Raw genomic sequence first — 23,845 nt, forward strand, 5'->3', positions numbered from 1 at the left:
AGTGTAATTTAAAACGTGATAAATGTTTAAATAATTAATTTTGAATAATTAATTTTAATTCTTAAATATTTTTACATCTGTATTTACAATTTTTGCATCAATTCCCGTCACAATCAGCTTCAAGTTGTTGCAATATAATTCGATATTATTATATCCAATAGATCCAATAATAATCATAACGAAAGTCATTTGAGTAAAGCTTGTCAAAAGAAATTGGTTTAAATTATTCTGCGTACGAAATATTTCAAATAAACGTGAATTCTGTTTTAATTATACAACTTCTCTGAAATTCAAGTAATTTACTTTGTTAAACAATAACAATTATACAATTCGAGTTTGCAATCTGAATTTCGGATTTCCTCTCGAATATCCAATTCATATAATCCATTCCCATCTCTCCGCAGCGTAATTCATAATACAGTATGCATACTATCATTTTACGTGAAACGAACTAAGCGAATCGGTATTTGCGCGATCTTGCGACGATGGAAATCCGAAATTGGGAGATTCGCCGTATATATGTGGAAACACGTGTCAGTCATTGCTCATTCGCATTCGAATTGTCTATTGACCAAACCAGGAATTAGAAATCGCTCTATTAGGCGCTAATATGTAGTCTACACTTTAAATATGTCTACTGTTATATTGTACGTACAATATGTATAAATTTAAGCTATTTCCTTAAAGAAAAAGTTCACCAGAATCGACATAATTTTAATAAATTCTATAGATACATGTATATGCAAAAATTATGTTATATGATGTAAAAATTATTTAAGATACACCATGCATATAATATTGCGTGTTTAACATCAGAGGCGGTGCATTCAGGGCGTAGAATGGACTTTCTTTTCAATATCGAAAATTCAGCATCGGAAAATTGCGCTTTCTTCCTAGTATCGAAAAATTGCTCTTTCTTGCAGCTTCGGAATACATACTACAATGTATGATCGCATGAATGCATCCAGACGCGATAGACTCGCTGGTGCATCAAACGTAGATGCATCTAGCATACAATGTATATACGAGAATAAAGTTGCTATACAAATGTAAAAGAATATAGCATAATTTTTCAAATTTTAATATTTCAGACAATATCGAGAGAAAAATTGTTTGACTGTGGACTTAGTGTGTACTCTTATTTGTAAATTCCAACGAAATATCTTGAAATAGAAATATGTAATCTATTTCCGAGATTAGGAAATCGAAAAGTCGAAAGATGCACGAGAAAGGAACAGAACTTTATATCAATCTTCAGATATTTTTTTCCTTGCAAACCTTGTCTCTTCAAAAATCTAAAGCAATTTATGTGCTTATTATTTTATCACAACCTTAAATGTAATATACAGGGTGAGCCATTTTAATTAACGCACGCAATTATTTCGGAAACAAAGCATTTTAGAGAAAAATGTTTCAGACAAAAGTTTTATGGTTTCGAGGGGGCCATAAGATGGTATCATTGGTTTGACCTTGAAGAGTTATTTGAAGGTCACATGAAGCTCACCTTCAATTTCTTAAATGGAACCTACTATTTGTCATTGCATATTCTTGTAGCTTATCTCGAGAGCTTTCCAAAACACTATAATTAAGTACTTTTTTGTTAAGTACTTTTTGAGTTATGAGGCTTGAAATAATTTCTTAATTTTACATAAACCGTAAAATATCTTGTAAAATATTCATTTTTCGATTATCTTACCTTAATACTTTTATGTACAAAATAATGAGAGAAATCAATTGGTGTAAAGAAAACACATAGTTGTTTTTAAGAAAAAATATGGAATTGTTAATTGCAAATTACATATTTTTTCTTCAAAACAACTATGTGTTTTTTTTACACCAGTTGATTCCTCTCATTATTTTGTATGTAAAAGTATTAAGGTAAGATAATCGAAAAATGAATATTTTACAAGATATTTTACGGTTTATGTAAAATTAAGAAATTATTTCAAGCCTCATAACTCAAAAAGTACTTAACGAAAAGGTACTTAATTATAGTGTTTTGGAAAGCTATCGAGATAAGCTACAAGAATATGCAATGACAAATAGTAGGTTCCATTTAAGAAATTGAAGGTGACCTTCATGTGACCTTCAAATAACTCTTCAAGGTCAAACCAATGATACCATCTTATGGCCCCCTCGAAACCAAACAACTTTTGTCTGAAACATTTTTCTCTAAAATGCTTTGTTTCCGAAATAATTGCGTGCGTTAATTAAAATGGCTCACCCTGTATAAGAAACATGCATTATTTTATAGTAGCAGAGATAATTTTTTTTTCATTTATTGATTAGTAACTTTACATTCATTTTGTTAGCCAGACAAAGATATTTTTTATATTCGTAAAATCAGCCTGCATAAAATTGGCTTGACTATTGAGCGACGTTGAAAACAAAAAGAAATGTTTGATATACGATATGAATCATTCGCGTTCAATTATACGAGCAGGAGAAAAACGATAGATGAAGCCGAGAGTTCGCCGCAGCGATAATAATCGCTCTCGTGCATTTCAGAGAGGTCCTGCGTTTTGCACGATTTATGTCGTCGGAAAGCCATTTTGAAAGATTCAGTGCCACGACATAAAGGAAATGCACAAGCAATTTAAAAAATCACGTATGACTTTCTTTAAATTTTAAAAAATCCTTCAAAAATTTTATGACAATATTAATATTATCATAATAATATTAATTTTATAATAAGATTCATATATTGTGGCTTGCGAAAAATATAAGTCATATTACACATATTAGCAATAAAATAACAATAAACAGGTGTAAATTATATTTTTTCAGGAATATCAATTTCATAGCGACTTATATTTTTCGCAAATCATATGAATGACATGAACCCAGTAAATTCGATGATTGTTAAAATATATTAATCATTTACGCGCAACCATACACAAAGTTTTTACTTGCGAATAGCCGAGCTATCTTCTTTCTTTCGATAACAGAAAAGTGTCTAACAGAAATAACGTGCGTGCAAAACTAATAATAAAAGAAAATAAAAAAGAAATAATAAAAGAAATGTGAGAAAATCGATTTCTTGAGTGCACGGAATGGAAGAGACAAAGGATAATCGCGATTCGTCGTACGACAGTAACGTCGAATAAAACGCGGTTGCACCATAATCAGATTCGTTTGCAGCGACGTATCATTTGCGATCTCCGCACCTTTTTTATCCCCATGCCGTCATTCTTTTATTGCGCACGGGAGTTTTACGTCTCGTTTCTACCATTGATGTGTTCTCGCGATGTTCTGACAAATTGACGGCGGTTTCTATGACGACGAGACTGAACATGCGTTGAGAATTTTCCTGTTCTCGGAATCGAGTAATACAAGACAGAAATGTGTATGTATATATATGTGTATACATATGTAAACGCAGTCCGAAAGAAATTAAAACAATATTTTCAAGAAAGAGAGGGATCCAGCGAAAATAGAAAATTTCATCACAAATAAACATATAACGGCGAAAAACAAATCTCATGTCGTTCAAGTATGATAAGAGATGTCATTTTTCTAAATTATGTTGCAAATTAAACCACTATGCGCGATATAAGAAGTCTTCTTGATATCTTTCAGTAAAATAAATATCGAAAGTTATGATATGCAGATTTTTTTATATAACTTTTATATTTTGTTGTAATATTCTCAAATTAATTATTAATAAATTAAAATTAATAATTCCCGATTCAGCGACTTTCGGCCCGATATTTTTCTCGTCTACAACATTACAGAGGGGGGGCGGGGGGGGGAAAGAGGGATAATAATTAAAATAAAGTCTCGAATTGAGAATTATTTTAAATTTGCTTGGTATCGTACCAAGAAAATTTGTGCCCTGTGCACACAAATAAGTTTCAACGAAAACTTAATTCTCGTTGAACTTACGCACTACCATCCGCGTTTGGCTCTTACTGCCCGTTTAAATTTAAGTTTATGTAAAATTAATAAATTTATAATGATATTAATTAATAATAAGTTAATAATATACATATGCATAATTATTTCTGATAAAACATGTGATATTTGCATCATCTTCAATAATCATCGTATTTTAAATTATACTTATCTATAAACAATTCTAATGATTTCAGGACAATTTTGAACAAAAGCAAAGTATTTACAAGTTTATACATTATTTATTTTAAAACATTAAACGTGATAAGGCAAACAAAAATAAGCAAAATATTTAAATGTTAGGCAAAACTCATGTGTTCTAGAGTTAAATAAACGGTTATGAATATAAATGCATTAATTGAAGTTGATAAATATTGGGAGATGTACACCAAATGTTGGAGCGCATCCTTTCAAAGTTTCGGGATATTGATCCTCTCCAATAACAGCACTACAGCAATGCTATTGTAAATTATACGAATCACTATTATGGGCTACAATGTTAACATATTGCGGAGTGGACTTAACACGCATATTCAACGCATATAATCAATCTTCATTTCATACATGATTTCTGTGCACAGTTTAATCAGCTTTTCTATGCATTATGTTGCCGATTGGCTGCAAATTGTGTTATTATTTTCTCAATACAGCATACACGAACTTATAATAATATAATAAAGGATAAGATGTAATAAGGATAAAATTTCTTCTTAAATTATTTTCAACCTTATTCCAAGCAAAATTCTAATATAAAGAATTTATTCGATTTAATATACACATAATACGTATACAGATATAATTTATGCACGTAAATGTTATATTATAGTTTTTTTTAATATATTTATATATATATATATATATATATATATATATATAATTTGTATACATTTAAAAATTAAATACATTTATAAGAATTAATATTTATAAGAATTAATATTCAGTGGATTATTTTGAAAATTAAATGAAAATCCTCGTAAGCATTATGCTGTATTAATGGCCGAAGACTACAACAAAAGAAAACTAGAGAAAGCCGAACAAAATACAATGCGAACAATCGGATTTAGAATTCCGGACACGTTATGAAAGGGTGGCGAAAGCTTCTATCTGTTTTTCTGGTAACCCCTACCCGGAGATACTCGCGACTTCTAATTCAATTATCGAAACAATCTCGACAAAAGGTGCGGCCATTGTCACCGACAAGAAGCAGCCGCGCTCGTGAAATTCAATTTTTTAGTTCCCGAGACTGCTTGTCCAAGCCCTTTCACTCTCTTTTAGACTCAAATAAATATTAAAGCTTGATAAAAGAAAACTTCCTCCGCTGCGCTCTTCGGTCTTGTTTATAAATCAGAATGAAAACATCTAAATAAAGCTTGGCAATAAAAATAAGCTAAGTGCACAAGTAAATTATTGAAAGTAACAATAAATATAAAATGTAAATTGATGGAGTCAACCTTTACCTGATTTGATGAAAAGATATTGATATTAAAAAAATACACATGTGTATCATTTAAACATTTTGCGTTAAAATTAAAGCTGTAATTTCACTCTTTGAATCTAAGGCCATTGACTTCAAACATCAAGAATCATAAAAAATTACTATATCAAAATAAAACGAGATAATCACGAAAATAAAAATGATAACGAACTACAAAAAAATATAAAAAATGCACTTTTTTAATTAAGTTCTTACCTCTTTTTCATTCTTTGAGATTTACTAATTTTGAAATATTATAATATATTAAAAAATAATCCGGAGAAAAAAATTCGTACATCACATATAATTATATAAAATATGTTCATATATGTTTTCTTTTTCTTATATAATCTCTGTCAAACAGAAGGAAATATTATTTTTAATGAATTACAAAAATAATTAAAAGAATAATTTTCACATTATTTTTTTTTAAAGTGAGATTTTGAAGAAATGAAAAAAAATCGGATATACAATTACATATAAAAAATTTTCTTATATAATTATATAAATGTATAAAAATTGCAATGCTTATTTAAAAATATATTATACATATTTAGAAATATATATACAATCTATCCTAAAAACAGATTACAAATATTTAGAAATAAATAGACAATTTTGTCATTTATTTATAACAAAAAGATAAAATAATTTGTGTAGAAGAAACTAAGGAAGATGAAAATTTGAAACAGTTACAAGAGCAGCAGGGAAATGTTGCGAGTTCCAAATGTCATTATTTTCCAAGATGGAAGAAAATATAGCGATGTAAAATGAACGGGTGCCATTTGCGTATCAATTTCAGGAACGCGGTTTTTTTTCTCCGTAAAAAGTACACAACACGCGCTTTTGAACCATTAATATTTATCAAACAACAATGCGCCATCTAGGACGTATCGATCCGCGCCGTCGAGTCCCTTCCAGATATACGCGTTGACGTTACGCAATATAAATTTTACGCACAATCGTTCGCGTTACAGGACAGCTCTTGTCGCATCGTACTTGTCAACAATGATTTACCACAGTATCTATGAACGGCGCGATTTATTTAGCAATTTTACGACCGGCGGAAGTATAAATAACGCGTCATAGTAGCGTAAACTCTACGACAAATCCATCGAGGGTTAAACCAGGAGTTCACCCTTAATGGCGGTCCAAGCGGAACGACAAGCACGTTCGTACAGACGAACTTCGGTTACCCCTGAGTGCTCACTCGCAGATAAAAGCCTGCTCAGAAAATGGACAGAGAAAGAGTATGTCTGAAAACTGAATGCGGAATCTCCTCTTGCCTCCGCCTCTCCCTAAAACACGATAAAAGTATGAAGAGACTAAACTAAACGGAAAAACTCCTATTCGTCCATTATAAATCAATATTACTAATATAAGCACATGTCCACTCGTGAGCGATTCCTTGTGGTAAGATGTAGACTTTAAGAGATTCTCGATGATTGTTCACATAAGAGTTTTCCTTTACAAAAGAGCAGCTATCAATAAAGCTCGCTTGACAGTTTTATTTCCTGAGATTGATTCTCGATGGAAGCTTGAAGATTTTATTATCTCTGTAAAAGTAACTTTCAATAATAAAACCCATAATCTTGATGGTCACTATGTATGCGACTATCGATAATAAAACTCACAAAGTTGAAAATTGTACCTTCTAATGTGAGATTGATTTCTGATAGGTGCATGTTTTTATTTTTTGAAAGCGACTATCGATAATAAAATTCTCAAATAATATATTCTTCGCTTATATAAATTTGCGCTTGTTTGAGATTTTTGAAAATGACGATATGAAACTTTTCGACGCAGAATTAAAAATCATCTTTGATCGTACTCATAAAAATGATCATTCTGATGATCAGCTGATAATTAAATACTTTCTACGATCAAGCTATCTAAAACAGTCCGTTTGTCCATTTATCGACTTCGAAATAAGGAAAATACAATCTGACTACCTTTTTTACAAATTTCATTCTGTTATTGTTACAAAATTTTTGTACGATATTTCTCACGTAGCAATTTTTATCACGGTAATTTCTACAACATTACATTATCCTCAAAGCGTCAAAGAACCACGCATCGAATTCTCTCGAGAAGAAAACCCAAACCTTTTTACTTTACAAAATCAATTTATCACACCGCACGGATGTTCGCTTCCATTTCGTGCTTACAACGAAACAAGCCGGGAACGAATCGAAGGTGCATTAACGTGGCGAAAATCCGCATCGGCAAAGTTCAAGGCTCAAGGCGGGTACTTATGCATAGATAAAAGCACGCCGAGAGAATGGCATGGCGAGCGGAGTTTGGTGGCAAAATGGTTTCCTGTGGCAAGCCGAAGAAAGCGCTATGAAAAAGCGCCGCGAACCAGAAGCGGCACAAGAGAAGCGTCCGGGAATCGCGAAGTAGTTGGCGCAAAAGTTTTCGCCAGCGACGAAAATTTTACTAACTGCGTTTTGATGGGACATGATTGATCTACTTTTTTTTACGAGCGACAGGGGTTGCTGCACGCTGCGTGACAAATTAGTAATTTTTGTTTGAAAACTGAACGAAACTGGGATAATGGAAACAAAATGAGTTTATAACGAAGAATGTAAAGGAAATATATATAAGAATCGCATGTGTGTGTGTGTGTGTGTGTGTGTCACAGAAAATATTTTACCTTCTTTTTCTATTGCCGATTTTTTGGGATATTTATTTCACGAGATAATGACCGCATTATTAATAATATATTATAAAAAATTAATATTATAATTAATATTACATAATATATTATAATAAATTAGAAAACGTATGTAAATTGTATATATACGAGTATTTCTCTCTTTTTTCAAAATTAAAGAATATATACTTAATTGTAATAAAAAAAGTGTAAACTGTAAATAAATAAAAAACAAAGATGTGTATCTTATACAATATAACATTGTTATATGAATTCAGAATTAATCTTGGAGTAATTACACAATACGATTTCCAATAAATATTAATACGAACAATAAATGAATAAACCCTTTATATAGACCGTGTTGTGATTGATACAAATATGCATGTAATATGTGGCTTATAACATAATATTATTATTAATATATAATATATTATATGAGGTATTAACAATTACGGATTAGCTTCAATTCATGAATCAATGAGATATTTCGAATTCAACAGAATTCGCTAAACATTCTCTCACATTAATTCATTAATGAAAATTAATTAATTAATTACTTTTTCGCTCAAGAATATTAATCTATCGTCAGTATAATTTCGCTGATAATGCCGGAAGCTCACATCAGATGAACGGAAAGACGAGCGGAGCATAATGTAGCATTCATCTCATTAATAAATTAATTTAAATTTTATCTGCAATATAATATGTACAGCTACATAAAAATGAAAACGTGTTATGCATTTAAAATTGTAATAGAATTATTGATAAATTGTTTAGCGTTCTACGATTAAACAGCCTGAAATAATATAATAGGAATAATAATACAAAACATAATGAATAAAATATTAAATATAACGATATTATTATTATTATTATTATTATTATTATTATTATTATTATTATTATTATTATTATATTATTATTATTACTATTATTATTATCATTATTACTATTATTATTAATTACTATTATTATTAATTTTATTTTTGCGGTATGTGTATTTTTCAATTTGTAATAAAAATATATGACTTTAATTCTATAGAATTTTCAAATCAATTTTCAGTTGCGTGATATATCGCGAGAAAATCTATAGATATACACTATACACAGATGAAGTTTTTAATATATGACATGTAATGTTTATCATAAAATTATAGCGGAAGGAGTAGAATTTTTTCCTAAGTAAACATTTGCGATCGCTGAAGGAAATTTACTCCGTTTAGTTCTACAAAAATGAGCATGAAGATCGCATGAAAAAAAAAAACGTACACCCGTTTTGCGCTCGTTTTAGCGTCGTCCGAATTACCGTGCAAGAAGTATGACTATAAAAGCGACATAACAAAACAAGGAAAAACGCTCTGTAATTCGCGGGGGCGACTGTATCGAGGTGCATTTGTAAGTCGAGGCGACAATAAACTCGGTTCCTCTTTTTTTTATTTTTATTTCTCGAATCAAAGCACTCAAACTTGGCTGCGCGAGCGCAGGTACTCCAAGTGGGTAGGTCGATATCCTTAACAATGACAATTCTGTTTACGAAGAAATTTTGCTCGCAGCGAAATTTTCGACGTCCTTTCAGCTTGTCGGGACGCGTACACGGAAAGTTCCTGATCTGCTTATTCCTTTGCTCGATCTTTTCCCCCTCTGGCCCTCTTAACTCCCGGCGACAAAGAGGAGAAAGTACCGTGACCGCGAAATGATTGCCGAAGTTTGCGGGCGGAAGAGCCGCGATAAAGGATAATCAGCGAGCTTGAAAGCTTCATCCCCAAAGTCGGCCACGTTGGACGACTAACAACCCCGACTCGCCGTTGTGTTTACTCTGAACTGTACCCTTACCACCTGTCTCTCTCCACGACTTTCCTCCTGAAAATATCCCTTGGCACAGGCTGTGAGAAAGTGATTTTCTTGTCGGGAAAAAGCCGTTTCGAGGGAATACGAAACAAGAGAAGTCTCACTGTAGATGCACTTGCGCGCAAAACGCATCAAAGCTTTGTTTTCGAGAGCTTTCCTCCATCGCGCGACTTTGCCTTAGCAAAGAGAACATATATAACATATATAACATATTGTACATATATAACATATTGTAATTTTCCCTATGTGAACACACAAGACAGATAATGTGCATTTTCACCGAGTTCCGGTAAGTTTTGGCAAATTTCAACTGGAAAAATAAAAAATATAATAACAAAAAAAAAATATAACAAGTGTAAAATATAACAATTCGAAATATTATTTAAAATCCGTAAATGTGTCGAAGAGAAAAATTTACGGGAGAAAAATGTAAATTTGTAGATATTTCATTTATTTCGAATAAAACAATTGTTTTTGCGACTGGAATATAATGTTTCGCGCTTATTGTCAGCTGACTCCTACACGTCGACAATGAGGTATCAACGTCACAGATAGCCGGGGGATGAACGTGCATCCACCTCTTTTGCGCTTCTCTCAGCTACCCATAAATTCAAGCATCTTGGCGTTTATTAGCGCAATTACGTCTGCAAGATTTGACGTTATTCCGCGAAGCGACGACGAAGCCGCTTGTATTTAATCCGCGTCCTTGTTTATCCAGTTTATGCTGACGCTCTCGAGATACGTTTTCTTCGATAAATACACGCTTTCCGCCCCGGATTTCTCGAAACGTCGCGTCGCTATCGAGCGGATATTCCGTTGGCAGCCGTCGCATGTTTTCAACTCGGGCCTCGTCAGTGTGTTATCTGCTCTCCTTCTGCAAGAAGGCACGTAACTTTCCGGTCGGACGGCTTTATCTGCCGGATCCCCTTCCCACCTCTCGCGATATCATTATTAACTGCGATTTGCCATACGATCGTTCGCGCAAACTGCCGCGGCGCGGGGTGTCCGGAAGATGGGAAACGTCAGATCCGCTCTCCGCTCGCGATGCTAACTCCATCAGTTAAGGGCGCCAGATTATTAGCATCCCCGCGCGTCTATTTTCCCATGACGAATAACCCTCTATCTCTCTCTCTCTCTCCCCCCCTCCCCCCTCTGTCTCTCTCTCTCTCTCTCTCTCTCTCTGCCGCGCGATGTACCGGAAAGATGTCTACGCGCGCGTCACGCACATCCGCACTCGCGTAAATTACCGCGCAAAACACCGCGTGGATTATTTGAATTCGGGTAGCTCGTTACTGCCGAGAGCGATAAATCGTATGCATTAGGTTCGTGGATTCTACGGGGAGTGTCGAGTATTTGTAACAGTTGAACAGATAATTTTTCAATTTATTAAGGAGCTCAGCATCCACGCTTTGTGTTATATCCGTAATCGCGGGGTTGAAATAAATAATAATAAATAATAATATACAAGTATATTTACTCATATTTATTCGCGTTATTAAATGTTATCGAAAAATTGAAAATATATATCGCAATGCGCGATAATACGACGGGTGCAAGCATCGAAAAGCTGTTCGTAAAATGCTACAATGGTAAAGCAATGTTTCCATCGAAAGAGAATTCATTTCAGTTGCATAGAACTCCCGGTATCATCCATCTTGCATCTTACCTGCTTTTCCTCCTGCCCCTCTTTTTCTCTATCTTTTTCTCTGTTTCTCTTTGATTCCCTCTCTCTCTCTCTCTCCGTGTTTTCTTCATATATATTCTTTCCCTTTTGTCCCCTCGCAGTATCCTGACCTACCACCTCATCCACATCGTCATGCGATTAGTATAGAGAAATGTAAAAAGAATCATTTTTTCAACAAAGGAAAAACACGTATTTTATTTATTTTTAATATAACAAAATAATTAAAGTTATATTTTTAATTTGTGTATCTTTCTTTAAAAGTAATTTAAATGAATTAATGAAACATTTACGGTCAATTGCAAACACGACATAATTTGGATAAACAAAAATTTTTATTATACATTTAATTGAAATTTTCCAAATCATGTTGTTTTATATCATTTTAATTAAAAAATCTCATTAATCTATTAAATTTTTTTTCAAAAAATGCAAGAATTTTAATCTTCTTAATATGTTAAAATAGTAACTAAAATACATTTTTAAAAATTATGAATCGTTTTTTTTGTACTTATAATAAAAACTAAAAACAATTCATTCTTTTGCAGAATTTACCTAATTAAAAATACTAATTACGTAATTATATAGCCATGGAAAATGCGATCTACATTTAAAATAATGGTAATTAGTTCAAATCTATCATCTATAGTTCAAAATCTAAAAAATAAAAAATCAAATTGCAATAATCAAAATATTATAGACGTTAAATATCTAGAAAAAAAAAATTTTTTTTAAGAAAAAACGAGGCTTGTTGTTTTTCTCATAAAAAAATATATGAAATATTTTATGAAAAAAAATTTTTTTATTTTTTTTCTATTTACATCTTTAGATTAGTATAACAGCGAAAGAGAAGACCGGCGACGCGAGAATCGAGGATGCCAATCGCGTTAGACTATACTCGGAACCGAAATTCAATATTTACGCCAACGCGCGGCAACTCAGCGCTAATTAGACCATCGAGTAATTGGTAACGCTAGCTCTCTCAAAGCCGAGAGAGCGCAGTGAAATTCGGACCGAATACCGTATACCCACAACTAGCTGCGTGCTACGCATCTCTCCCTTCGTTGGGACGATATGGACGTTCGATTACTCGACGACGCACGTCGAATGCTCGACCGATCTGGGGAATTCAACATTCGCTGAGTACCGTGAACGTTTAACTCAACGCCACGAGAGGCTACGTATAGCTGCACAAACTGTGGATAGATAAGCATATTTAGATTATTACATTATGTGTGAGTAGAAATTTAAACCGACATAACATGAATGTGAGACTTCGGATTGCAAGAATATATTTTATGCCGATTTAATCGAAAGAGGCAATTGTCAAATAACAAGAAATATCTAAATTCTAATATCTCAATTTTGAAAATTTCAATATTTAATATCAGAAATTTCAAAATATAGGAAATTAATTAAAAGAACTTTCGAAATTTCTCTTTTTCATATCTTTTAGTTTGTATACAAAAAGGAAACGCAAAAATTTGCAAATTCATATAAGAATTTTAACTTCGTGATCGAATATTAATAAAAAAAAAATTATATTTTATTTTTTCTATGATTAATATTCGACCATGGATATCAAAATTTTTACGTAATTTTTGCGTTTCTTTTTGCATGTAAATTAAAAAGTACAAAAAGTAGAAATTTTGAAAGTTTCTTGATTAATTTCCTAGATTTTGAGAAAAATTTCTGATTTTAAATATTGAAATTTTCAATTCAATTAATTCTTTTATCCGATATGTGGCAACAAAGAATAAGGATAGGCATTGAATACGAATAAAATAATCGATACTTAAGAGATTAATAAAATATAAAAATGCGTGTATAATGTATTCTTCTTATAAATAAAAAACTATCGATCTTTTTCATTTAAACAGCTATTTCACATGGAAATCAAATTTGGATTATTTAATATAAAATGTTGGTAACATCTATCTTGCTCGACAATTACAAAACGGTGTGAACAATTACGTGGCAATATAATAGGACATTATAAAAGTCATGCAATATCAAAGTCACGCGAATGCGCGGGAAATACAGTTAATAATCCTCCGTTTAGAATACGCCACCACGATGCTTTACTACGGCTGCTAACTCCAGAGCTGAATGAAATGTCCAACAGAGGAATGCGCAATTTCACGGATTTCCTCTTTATAAAAAGTTTTCTGCATAACTTTGCAAAATACATTTACTTTTGATCTGAGTAATTTATATCAACGCTTATATATATAAATTATTTTCGCTCTCTTTTCATTTTTTTAAAATATTTTTAATCAATCAATACTGTATCTACAAAAGAAAAATAGTTTAAAAATATAATAGTTAAATATAATAATTTAATATAATTATTAACTATTATTATACATATAATAATAATAGTTTGAAGATAATAGTTAATAAAACAGTTAAAAGTTATATATTCTAATAAAATCGATTATCTTAGATTCAGAAGATTTTTATTTTGTAGATATCTTACGAGATAAAACATTTTTTAAATTGCATTGTAGATGAAAATCAAAATATCGATTACATAAATATCGAGTATAAATGAACTTCTATGTCGCATATACATATAGTACTGCGTTTGCCCTAAATATTTTAATATTAATTAGCAAAATATTGTTATTATTACGCTTTTATCGTTTATCAATGAAACATATCTTTCACGTATCTTTTAATATTTGTTTTTTTTAATTAATTATTATATATAATATTTGATATCATATAGAATCACTTTAATTATTGTGTTTTTTTATTTCTCATATGCGATTTGTATCATTTCATATTTCTAAAAATAATAACCAACTATTTCGGAACACTCTAAGAATACGATACGATACTTTTTTTTCAGTTTTGGTCCGCCTACGTTCCTTGCGGTGCCGCTCAGTTAAACGCAGTTCAACTCTCGCTGGAACAGATCGATGTGATTCGTCGACTCGCCGAAATGAATGCTCAACACTTAACCCTGGTTACCTCTGTCAAAGGTGAGTAAGCTATATTAACATTGACCCACGTCCAATGTTCCTGCATATTATATATTATCGTCATAATTTTCTTTTTTTGTTGCATTTTACGTGAACACATTTTTTGCTATTTTTTATTATTTTTTCTAATATCGGTAAGAAATTTATTCTAATATATACACATCTATTTTTATTAAAAAAGATACAATGCGTTTATTTTTTCCATTTCTTCACGAGCGTGAAAGTATCCTCTCTTTTTACTCTGATAAAATATATTTAATGCAATGACACGTATGATAATAAAATTAATTTTTTAAATAAATAATAGTTTATATTACACGAACAATACAATGCATCCAGCAGATACGAAAAATTGAGAATTATTTACGAGCTTGAGCAGAAGCTTCAACAATAGCAAAGCGCATACAATGAATTTGGTACATAAGTATTTTATCAGGAATTCCCGTTGTCCTTCAGCAATTCGGTTAGCTTGAGCTGCATCTTTTGTAACCGAAAGAATTCTTGTGATGACCGTATTATATTACGTTATTAAATGTAACACGCTAGTCGCCAAGGTACCAATAGATATGAGAGCGACGTCTTAGAGAAAGTTTCTCATCGAGACGATTCAAGAGAATAAAGGGTCGCTATTAATTGCTCAACTTCTCCGAAGTTGAAGAGGAAAGTCGTTATTGGATTCGACTCGATGGCATAACTTTGTATTGTGGAAGATTTATCGTCAGTGGACAAAAGTATGAAGCTATCTCCGCTCCATGACGAAGATTCTCACTGATTCATGAGATAACACGGAGGATCTGACTTTATAATATTCGATGAAGTCGAATATATTATAGGTTGTACTAAAAAAGACGATATTAAGAGGCTTGCTTGAAAAAGATTCAATTCAGACAAGAATTTTGACGAATCTTCATCCCTTTACAACTCAAACTAATCTTGATATAAATTAATATAAATATCATCAAAATATAATATAATAATATAAATATCATCAAAATTTTAATGTTAACAGAACATCAATTAATGCAGTAATCAACTTCTATCATATTACACTCTGTATATATTCATACTTATAAAAATTTTTTAAAATAATTTTTTATAGCTACTGTTTCAAATTTCTAGCAATGTTGTTATGTATGTAAACTATTGTATTAAAAATGTATTTCAATACAGGAAAAAGATAAAAAGATTGCAAAACACTGCATGCAAATATTTTTTTTGTTTTATGAACACACCGCTTCGCGCCGATGACTATTGAACTTTTCTATTTTTAACGAAAATTGATTACAAAAATTTTTTTTAAATTGATGGGTCAATCTATCGTCCGTTAACTCTAAATCTGTGGAATGTTTGTGAAACCGACTAATGGAGAATAAATTTCATCGAATATGCAGTAGCTGTTTTTATGAGAGAAAGAGAGAGGTATTTCTGGAAAAGGAGAAAAAAATACCGGCACAAAAGTAACACCGGCACAAAAATAAAGAACAAACTGTGCACATAATCTGAAAGAAAAGAAAATGCCAAGCAGGGGAGGATAGCAGAAAGCTTGCGAAAGTTTTTGCAACAATAAGTAACTGGAATCCGACTGCCATTTTCATTAGCTCATTGAAATCAAACCGAAGTCACGTGAACAAAAGATAAGAATATAGCAGAAACTTTTGGCAAATGTTGCATAAATAATTCATGTAGAAAAATTAGGATTATAGATTCAAATTATACATCATCACTAAAAAGACAGAATCTTTTGAAAGAAATTATTAGTTAGATTTTTTATTAGCAAAAAATATTTTAATAAAATTTTTAAATTATTTTATATCATTATTAACACGTATAATTTTATTTCAAATGCACAATGTATATCCAATTAATTATCTGGCATAGATTTTTTTATGATTGATAGTTTAATTTTTCGACGATGACAAACTTGGCCCTTTTGCGGCGATTACACCTATGTAAATGGATAATCGATTGGGCATGCGTTGTGTATTGCAAATAAAGATATGTACGTCGCTGAAATATAAAAAAGAGCGAAGAAATAGGACTGGAGCTACCTTGCAAACGAAAGCCTTGCAATGGAACTTACCGCGAGTAACTCGGTCTGGAAAGCTGTCAGCCATTTTCATAAGCTCGAGAAACTTCGCCAAGTGGGAAGTGAAAAGGAGGTCGCGGCACGAAGAAGGCAAAAGGTAGAAAAGCCAGCGACTCGTGCACAAAAACCTGTTCCACAATAGTACCTGGATGTGGTCGAAATCGCAATATTGTTAACTTACTGCACTGAATTTAGAAATTTAGTGCACAAAAAACGCCAATGTACTTTAATTAAGTATTTTTTGAATTAATAGTTAAACAATGTATTATATAATATACATAGTAGATTCTCTGATTCCATGCAAAAAAATACACTGATAAAATAATTATTTTAATATAATTAGTAGTCGGACTAAAAAACGGACTTATTGATAATAATAAATTAATGAATTATAATAATTGTATGAGGATCTTTCTTCATTATATTTTAGCACAGCTTTTAAACATGTAATGCATAATTGTTATAGGCGAACCGGCACTTTCTTAGATGTTATATTATACACCGCATGTGGTGGAAGACTCGGCTAGAGATATAGCAATTAATAATAAAAACAGGAATCTCGTTAAAGCACTAGACATATTCATTTAGATTCGTTTTATTTTTGAGCAGAAGCAAGCTGCTTCCGAGCGAGCTTCGTTCAAAGCAGCAGAGAACAGTTACAAGAGGAGATTACCAGCTTTTTAATTTTCGAGATCAGTGGCGCGTTTCTCAATAGATACGGCGGATAGTATACGGCTTTCTTGTATCGAGATAAAAGATATTAAATCATATTAAATGCTATATAAAGTGCTTTAGTGTAGTCTGCTATGATAAAAGATTACATAAAGCAAAGGCATATATAAAAACTTTGGATTAATATTAATTGTTCAGAATTTTTTGCAGAATTATCCTCAATAATATTCTCAAGTTACATTTATTGTTGTACAATTTACAAATATTTCATATTGTGAATTTTCTATCACATTAATTAAGAAATTCTACAGTTGAGCCATTAATTACCTTCTTTTTCCACTTTTTTCTTTTTCTAAATAAAAAATTAAGTTCTGCTTAATGTCATAAAATGTTTTACAACATATTGCGAAATAAAAGAATAAGGCAAGCAAACTTATTAAAACTAGATTATCTTGTAAGAAAGAGAAAAAGAAATCAAAAAGGAAAGACAGAGATGTATATTCCATATCCTTGAAATTGATCCGACTCTCTCGTGCGGTCTGCACAAATTCAATTATATCAATTATATCAACTAACACATCAATAACATTCTACCGACAGCTGTGCAAAGAGATGAACGAGACATCGTGAATCGCATAAGTTCGGTAATAAGAAGTAGAGAGTGAGAGAGAACTCTTATTGAGGGAGTGAGTGAAAAGCAACAGGATGATGAAGAAGTTTACGTGTCTGACGAATCTATCATTAATCTATGAGATTATAGATAGATAAACGTATATATCGTTAATACCGCAGCAAAGCAAACTTCCAGGATATACGACTAAATAAATAACTCGCACGGATCGATATGTTCGATGTAAAGTACGATAAATCAACCAGCTTAATACCCACCGTCGTTTCGATGCCGCCTGAAAGTTTCAATGAGGCGATCGACAGCCCTCCTGAAAGCACTTTCGAAAGCGGATCTGGAAGCCGATTTTTACCGATCTTTTCATTCACTTTTTCAACCGGTCCGAAGAGGGAGTGACTTTCCGAGATTTCCTCGCCGATCGTGATTGTAAATAATCTATGAACACCATAATTCCTCCGAATCCGAGAAGTCCCGCTCAATCTCATAAAGTGTGTCATTTTAATCTTACACGGAAGAAAAAAAGGAGGAATTATAAAACTCGCGCCGACGGGATATGACGAAGAAACAGACGAAACTTCGCTGATTCACGGAAGGAACATAATTCGGCCGAGAACAAAGTTCACCGAAGATGATTCGAAGTTTTACGAGAGGGGATGAGCCTCAAATAACTCGTGTTCCCCGAGGTTCGAGTATTCTTGGCGAATTTATTGTCAACAGTATCGCAATTTTTAGCACGTTTACAACGTTTAATCGTTAAAACATGACCGACTATATAATCATAGAGTAATTCTATATGTAAGATAAAAATAATACGCTCCAAAACGTATTGTAAAAGTCCTTGATTATTAAAATGATTATTAAAATAACATTAATATTATATCAATTCAAAATAATATTAATTTTATTATATCCAGTAATATATCGAACAATAAAGTGTTATTAATAAATTAGAGTCTTTCGATGCAATTATATTTATAAATACGATTTATATAGTATTTAACAGCAGTGTATATGATGCTTTACATCAATATTTCTCATTCGTAAAATATTTTGAAACAATTACTGCAATTTATCATTTTAAGGAAAAAGAGAAATAAAAAATTTATATTATTTATCAAATAATTTCTCTTCTTAAAAATTAATGTATCAAAATGTTATCAATATAGATTTTATTTAAATCATGACATATATCTGTATAGGTCTCATTGAGGCCCATAGAGAAGGAAAAATCGCAAGTCTAATCGGAGTAGAAGGGGGTCACTCCCTGGGGAATTCCTTGGGCGTTCTCAGGACGTTTTACGGTCTGGGAGCGCGATATCTTACCTTGACACATGCGTGCGACACCTCCTGGTGAGTATGAATTATGAGTGTACAAGAACCTTTTTCGAAAACAACATAATTATCGTGATTTTTTAAATCGCAACGAGAAATAATAGACTTATAACAAAGCGATCGCATGACGTGAAAATTAATAAAGAATTATAATTTTGATAATAAAGAAGTATTTTACTATAATCAAATTTAATCATCTACGAGCAAAACTAAAGTAATAATAAAAGTTTACATTATTATGTTATTTTCTACATTGAGCATATTTAAAAATAGATTAGCATTCTTTATATTGAGAAAAAGAGATGAAGGTATTTAAATTAATATAAAATAAATCTTTTATACACTTTCATATATATAGACATATACAAGGTTGAGCAATAACTTTGTTCATCTGGAGTATCTCTGTTATTTTTAGAGATATGAAAATATTGTAATTACGAAAGTTATACGGTATCAAGAGAGTCATAATATGCTAATAATAATTTTTCTTTGCAAGTGGAGCAAATACTTCGGAAATTTCAAGATTACTTATACCATTTTTTAAAATGAGCGAAAGAAATTCTAATTTGTTTATACAAATCGATTCCTCGCAATATTTGACGTAAAAAATTATAAAAGTAAAAAATTGGTCAAAAATTTAAAGTTTACGAAACATTTTATACTTTAATTTCACATAAAACTATATCTTCATACTTTAATTTTACATAAAAACTATATTTTATAAATTTCATTTTTCGGTTTATCTCAATATTTTTATGCACAAAATAATGATAAGAATCAATTGGTATAAAAAAATTACATTTTTTTAAATTTTATATGCATGCATTAATTATTTTATATCAATTTTTTTCTTAAAACAACTATATGTTTTTTACACTAATTAATGCTTCTCGTTTTTTTACGCATAAAAGTATTGAAGTAGGATAATCAAAAACGAATATTTTACAGGAAATTTCATAATTTATGTGAAATTAAAGTATATTTTGTAAATTATTCAAGTATATCGTGTAAACTATTCAATTTTTGGTCATCCTGCAACTTTTTATACCAAAAATTGTGAGGAATCGATTTATATAAACAAATTAGGATGGTTCTATTTAATAAAAAAATGAAGATGATCTTGAAACTCCGAAGCGTCTTCACCCACAGAAAAATTATTATTGGCCTATTATCCTTTTGATCCTTTTGATATCGTACAATTTTAATATCCTTTTGATCCTTTTGATACCGTACAATTTTCGTAATTACAATATTTTCGTATCTCTAAAAATAACAAGAGATATTACAAGTAGATCAAATTATTGTTCCATTTTGTATATATAATAGAGACTGCTTCCAGTTTAACCCATCAAACTTAATACAAATTTAAAATTTGTAAAGGGAAAACGTGAACAATAAAAAGAGTTTATCGTTTTACGCCGACTTAAAAAAATATCTTTTTTTTAATTATTTGCATATTATTAATTTCTAAAATAAATTTTGATTTTTAAATTAAAAAATGCATTTTAATATAATCCTCGATACCATTACTGCTCTGATGTACGTTTCATTAAAGTTGGGAGATTGCAGTTTCTCATTCACGAGATCATCAAAACTCCGCAGGATGTTACGTTTTTCGACATCGTTCTTATCGCCTCTTACCTCGCGCTCAAGAAGTTTTCTCGATGTACAAGCCGCTCGTTCATCGAGCATCCAGTTTTTTTACTCGAGACTCGTTGTGCTTCGTATCACGATCTACTCTTAGAGGCAAACCAATTCCACGGTTGATCGGCTTAACCGAGAGCCGAAGTAACCTGAAATCTGGACGCTCGGAAGTTCTATTCAGTAATTTCGGAAGCGCCCCAAAGCCGCCACTTATTTCCTAGTGCATCCGAAGAAAAAAATTACGGAAGAAGAAATTTCGTTTCGAAGGGAGAAAGAGAAAAGAACAATGTTCTTATCAAGAAGACTACGATCTTCGCATTGTCTAGAAATTAACTTTCTTAATTTCACTTCCTTAATTTATCATTGTAAAGATATTTCTTTGAGTTACTCGTGTTTTAGAATTTTGTTAGGCTTTATCTGACTACTCGATCTATCATTTGTTGAGTTCTAATAATTCATTTGCTTTAATATTTTTCATTTGTAAATAAAAAAGAGAAAATATTTGTGTGTATTAATTTCTTTTAATATTTTTATAAATAATAATTATGATTGTTTATTTGACAAATAAAAAATATTAAATAAGATTTTTTTCCGATGCTTTCTTCCTTTGCCTTAGCATCGTTTTTATATTCAATCATCAATGTACAAGAGCAATAATCCGTTGCAGTCCGCTTCTATCTTACTTTACATATCATTGTTCTAAAGACACCATTTATTTGCTGCAATTTCAATTCATCGTGAAAAACTCCATATTTCTTTTCACGGCGATATATCAACGGGAAATACTAAAAAAAGTTATTCGACTCTCCGCGGTATAATCAGAATTTAAAAATATGCAAGTTGCGCACTTTATTATTATACATGCTCGCTCGCGTCTCCGCGACTGTGAGAGGAACAATGGTGGAATAAAAGCGCTTCTCCTCTTTTGCCTCAAACATCGATCCTTAACCCGAAGTTTATGCATCCCCTGATGCCGAGTACCGCATGGAGTTGTAAATAAAGTCCCCGCTTTTATGCATCCGTTCGATCCTGAATCACGTGACCCGCGACGAGTTGCGTTTTTTGCGGGAAATCCAACGTACGTTATTTGCGAGCTGCGTGAGCCATAAAGTAGAACTAAATACGAGAGCAAAACAACGACATTCGACTCCCATGTGATTATATTCAATTAATTAGTACAAAGATCGCGGCCACTTTACAAATTTTCCTCGTCAAAGGTAATTTTATTCGCAGCTATTTGAAACAATTCCGCGCTCAAGTTTTCTATTTCCTCAAAGCTCCCCATTATCCTTCCGACATAACACTCATATATGAAGAACGAAGGTAGCCGGAAATTTGGGATACATTCGCGCGTTGCTTCTTCACGAAACGATCATTATGATGCTGCGATATCGATGTTATCGAGATAATAAATGTAATATCGAACAAAAGATATTTCTCGCAGCACACACACGCAAATTCAATTCTTTTCTCTCTTTCTCAACCACCATATTGATCTTTCATCAGTCGAAGTTTGGAAAATACTAACCACGTTCATCCCTTGCTCACTGAAAACCCATCGCTCACTGTACCTTTTACGAGCGAGGGGACTCATGCTCGAACCGTAATAATCTCACCCTCTGTGGCCTGCCACACGAAATAGGATTTACACCTCGAGGAGCGGCGCTAGATGCCTCGCTCTCGTTGCTTGGCTCTCGGGATGTAAATTACGACAGTGACCGCCAATGTCACTAACTCTAACGCCGCTTTAAGGTCGAAGTATTATACGGCAATGGGCACCGACCTGGTTTGTGCCGTGCACTTTTCGATCTTCGCCTGCTTTATGTTTCCCTCGACGCTGCGATGCTTACCGCAGTAAATAAGAATCGGAGTCACGTCGGGTTCTCACGTGCAAATCTCTCTTCGGATATAGTACAATACATATTTTTCCCCTCTGACTCCCTAATTTACGCCAATGTTGTCTTACGACACACACACACGACACGGAAGGTAATCTTTTCTCGGCAGGTTTGAGATCAAGTTTTCTCGATATGAAGGGAAAATAGATTAACAGTAATATATGTTTTTTATTTTATTATATTTATATTATATGTTTTTTATTTATTTTGGTGTTTTATTTTATATTTGTTTTATATTATATATTTTTATTTATTATTTAAATAAATTGTGTTAATCAAGAAATACAATACGAATAAAAGATATTTGTAATAAATGTATATTATAAAACTCTGTAGTGACCAAAAATTGGAAAATTAAAAATCGTAATAACATTAAAAATTGAGGAAATAATTTTTTTTTTATTTCTCTCTCTTTCTCTCTGTCTCTTTCTCTCATATATTAAAATTAGATTATATTAAATTATTTTTCAAAGATTATATATAATTTGATTTCAAAATTAATTAATTTAAATATAATTATAATTAATTTAAAATTAAATTAAATATAAGTAATTTTTCTACTTTTCAAAAAAATCTACGCATTTCTATATAAGAGAACCAAGTAAGATGATAGTAGTTGCTCGAACAACAAAATGATTTGGAACATCTAGAAAAGTGCATGCCTATGAAAGTGTAGACCGTAACATATAGAACATCTGAAGAAAACTCGTCATAAAAATGCGGTTTCATCTCTGCGGCCTGAGATTTCCAGCATCCATATGAGGGAAAGCGCGCTTTTATTGGGACAATATCCGAATTGCTTTCCGACGTGTATCCGTGGTTTAATGTCAGCCTCTGACCCTATTCTCTCTCATCTCTTATCGTCCCTCCTCTGTTTCGGTCGCGTGTCCTCCTTCCCTCTTCCTCTTCTCTCCAGGGACGTGAGATTGTCGACCCGATTGAATTTTCCGCAGTTCTAGATGATGATGCCAAATCATCTCTGATGTTTCCACCTCGTCTGGGAGCGAATGGGGAATCCTCGATATCGTTTGCGCCTTCATAT

At 32.0% G+C, this 23,845-nt stretch overlaps 1 protein-coding gene across 6 annotated transcripts in view; it reads left to right on the forward strand.

The window, feature by feature from the left end:
* LOC145966256 (dipeptidase 1) overlaps positions 1-23,845 on the forward strand; it is a 133,408-nt gene that overhangs the window by 90,217 nt on the left and 19,346 nt on the right. For all 6 annotated transcript variants that reach the window (XR_014437002.1, XM_083090220.1, XM_083090219.1 and 3 more), the window contains 2 exons: positions 14,411-14,543; positions 19,129-19,279. Coding sequence is in view for 5 of the 6 variants with exons in the window: in XM_083090220.1 (XP_082946346.1) it covers positions 14,411-14,543; positions 19,129-19,279 (284 nt within the window). In the remaining variant the exon portion in view is untranslated. The remainder of the gene's footprint in view (positions 1-14,410; positions 14,544-19,128; positions 19,280-23,845) is intronic.

Source organism: Camponotus vicinus, unplaced genomic scaffold (genome assembly GCF_025532165.1).
Source record: "Camponotus vicinus isolate PSW18456_S1 unplaced genomic scaffold, iyCamVici1.0 SCAF_2, whole genome shotgun sequence".
Classification (NCBI taxonomy): Eukaryota; Metazoa; Arthropoda; class Insecta; order Hymenoptera; family Formicidae; genus Camponotus; species Camponotus vicinus.